The 3606-nt window shown below is 40.2% G+C and overlaps 1 protein-coding gene across 2 annotated transcripts; it reads right to left on the bottom strand.

The window, feature by feature from the left end:
- Nucleotides 1-1538, bottom strand: LOC100281996 (60S ribosomal protein L29-like). 2 transcript variants are annotated; one of them, XM_035961452.1, is made up of 3 exons: nt 1453-1538; nt 1224-1349; nt 1-336 (listed from the first exon to the last, which is right to left on the bottom strand). In XM_035961452.1, the coding sequence occupies exons 2-3, from the start codon at nt 1323-1325 to the stop codon at nt 256-258; spliced, it is 183 nt and encodes a 60-aa protein (XP_035817345.1). In that variant the 5' UTR covers nt 1326-1349; nt 1453-1538; the 3' UTR covers nt 1-255. The 2 variants fall into 2 exon arrangements, with proteins under 2 accessions (XP_035817345.1, NP_001148383.1); NM_001154911.2 differs by having other exon boundaries at nt 37-336; nt 1224-1357; nt 1453-1509.
- Nucleotides 1539-3606: the final 2068 nt, after the last annotated feature.

Raw genomic sequence — 3606 nt, 5'->3', positions numbered from 1 at the left:
AGAAATCAACAGGTAAATTGGAGATAACAGCACAGGTCACAGAGAACCGAAAATGATACATTAAGTGCCCGATTCTCAAGGACACAACTGATGATTTTAGTTAAATAAACTCCAGATAGGCAACAAGACAAAAAAACAACACTTCAGTACCAATTGATGAATCTCTTTTAATCATACAGATGTGAAAATTAAGTTCACAACTAAGACCCTAACGATACAAGAGATGCATTTGTCGCCACAAACTCAGGCATCATCTCACTCCTCTGACTCAGCCTCACAACTCTTCTTATTGCCCTTCCTTGAGTACCTCAAGTTCCTCAGAAACTTGGGGTCCATCTAAAAGCACACAAAAGAGATCATTAATAGATCATAAAACCCAGTCCAAAACGGCATATTAAGCAAACAGACACAGCAAACAGGAAATAAAAATGAAATTTCAGCAGAGTACAATATTTATGTCAAAAAAATGCAAGTAAAAATAGTCAATATTAAACTACCTAAACCTTCCTCAGAAAACAATTATAATGTTTCAGCAGATAAAGAATAAGTAAAAAATTATTAAAAAAACACACAATTGAAATCAGAAGATGAAACACCAATAATACTAGAGATCATCATACATACTAATTTGTTGTGCAAACAATTTTTTTGGTCAAACAAAGTACATAGCCTGAGATTTAAAGTGTCAATAGCACTCATTCTGTAGGCAAACATCAGTTGTAGCATAAGAATTCAGTCAAATATCAACTAAAATAGCTAAGTAGCTGGCAAAACTTCGATGATACCAGAAGGTATGCAACAAGATTAATATATAAAGACATTCATGTCATGGTAATATTTTAAAAATAAGACGCCAATACAATAAAATACTCACATCCAAAAATATTAGTCGTTTTAGCTCTTGATTTTTATGTCTATGCTTAAATGGATGATAATGAATCTTAGACACATAAAACAAATACATTTGCAGCATATTTCGTCAAAAATAACACGGCAGTCAGCAAGGCAATTTCGAAGGAACAACAGAAAACTAGTATAAATAGGAGCATCTAGTAATGATAGCATCAAGGCATGCTACAAACAAAACTACTGCATTTGCACTCGGGCACAGGCCACAGGCCACATAATAAATATGATCATGTTTCAGCGAAAGGGTAGCTTTCGAATTCAAATCTACTAGCATGTTGAGAGGCGAACAACTGCAATGAAAGGGAAGCACGTACCCCCTTGGTGGAGGTCTGGCGGTGGCGCTTGGGCTTCTTGATGCCGTTCTTGTGCGCCTTGAACGACTGGTTATGCGCCGTGTGGTTCTTAGACTTGGCCATTCCGAACCCCTCTTGCTCCTGCTCCTAATCACCTGTGGTTCCACCATCGGTTCCAAAAAAAAAATCGAGCGATGAACGATCGCGTCAGGAAGAAGACGAGGGACAGATGTTCTCTCTTGTTTCTTACCGGCGTCGGGGGCGCGGAGCAGCTCCGCGGCGGCGTTAAGTGAGCTAGGGTTTCGGGAGAGACGAATCTTCGAGGTTGGGTTTATATAGACGAGGGGGCATTCTCTCAAACCCATTTTTGTACGAGGCGCGGATTCAACCCAGCAGAGGCCCGTTAAGGCTTTGTTCGTTTTGTGCCAATCCATATGAATTGAAAGGGATTAAATCTCCTACAAGTCAAAATCCTCTTCAATCTCTTTCAATCTCCCTCAATTCCTATAGTTTTAGGATCAAACGAACATGGCCTAAGAGATTTTGTTTTACTCTCAATTCATATGAATTAGTTGTGATTAAGTGGGTTTAAATTTCAAACAATTTACAATATTTCATAATTTTTTTAATCTCATCCAATCTGCATAAAATATAAATAACCGAACAAGACCTAAAACTGAGGTTCTGAGTTAAAATTCTATGAAAATCTAACGTTATTTTGACTATCAGTCCTCATGCAAGACTCAAGTGGGTTGTAAATCTTCCACCACCTTAGAGCAACTTTAATAGACTAGCATTTTATAAAGATAAATATGGCTACTATTAAAAGAAAAACATCTCTCACAAACTATGTAATTGCTTTTCAAATTTAGTACCTCTTCATTTATCCATCTTCGCTCTCTATTTTTAGATAGCATGTTTCATTCACCATTCAGTCAGTTGGTTTACAGAGTCTGTTTTATTAGTCTACTATTTTTGTGAAATCTATTTTAGAGAGTAGCTAAATCGGTACATTTAGCTAATCTTTTCGAGTTGCTCTTATATTAGAATTTTACTCTATATTTAAAGAAAATTCTCTATTATTATATATATAGTTTACATATTATAAGTCTTAGGCTTCCAATAACTAGATGAAGTCCTGGCCCCCGGTGCCATCCGGTTCAGCCGAACCAGATTCGGGTGGCTATAAAAACACCCACAGGTCGCTGGAATTAGGTTTTAGCGACGGTGGTGGTTCTCTCGGGCGTGCGAGTGGCGGCGATCCCGGGGGCCGGCGGTGGCACTCCCCCAGGATCACGCGACGGCGGCGCTCCCGAGGCGGGCGGGCAAGCGGCGGCGCTCTCGAGGCGGCCGGGCAAGCGGCGGCGCACCCCAGTGCGGGTGGCGACGGTGGTTGCGCGAGACGTGGTAGGCTTCGGCAGCGGCGGTGGTGGCCATGGGACACGCGGGTCGCTCCGGCGGTCGTGCGAGGCGCGGTCGTCTCCAGCGATGGCGACAACGCGAGGCGTGGGTGGCTCTAGCATCCTTCAATGACCAACTCCTCCGATTTGGTGGCTTCGGTGGCGTCCTTTGATCTAGCGGCCTCAGGATCGTCCTCTAGCGACGAACTATCTGATCCATGTTTATGCCAACAATGATTATGTTTTTATGCCTGCTATTTACACTATTTATGTATTCAAGTGATGATTTTTTACGACGATGAATACGATTTCTACGTCTGCCATAAAATTATCCCAAATTCCCGCAGGGGCTGTTAGTTGAATCGATATTATGTTTTTTATCAATTATGCTACACGGTGTATATATTTATGCGACTTTGTATAAGAATTTATGCGCGTGATCATGTCATCATATTTTTTGCATGCGTGAAGTGCAAACGAAAATATCATCAAAAATTTACGCGCATGCACTGAAAACTCCCAAGGTCTGCCATAATTTTTGGATCTGCATAAAAATAAAAATTGCATGCATTCGACACCCTTTTTGGATGTATCACAAAAAATAGGATCCTGAATACAACACATTAGAGTTATCAACCTCTCTCACATGGATCGGTATTTATGGACATAACTGAGGGGTTTTACGCTCAAAACTTAAGGTTTTTACGCTCGAATCTAGAGATGTGTATACCAGTGTACCACGTGCAGCGTTCCGTATTTCATAAATATCAAGACCGTGTAACATAATTAGTATCAATATATATCATAAACTGGTTGTAACGAGCCTAACTGCATGGCTGTTAGAGTGGTCCTATATTTATGTAAGAAAATGCAGCATTTAAAATAAGATTTTATTGTTTCCATGCATACCAATCAATTTCCTTTCATCGCACATTCCTGTCATCCTAAATTTACGCACATGTAGTAGGAAAAAGATTTTTACGTAGTGTACCGAATTGCATAAA

The sequence above is a fragment of the Zea mays genome, chromosome 8 (genome assembly GCF_902167145.1).
Source record: "Zea mays cultivar B73 chromosome 8, Zm-B73-REFERENCE-NAM-5.0, whole genome shotgun sequence".
Lineage (NCBI taxonomy): Eukaryota > Viridiplantae > Streptophyta > Magnoliopsida > Poales > Poaceae > Zea > Zea mays.
This window is presented reverse-complemented; position numbering and strand designations above follow the sequence as displayed.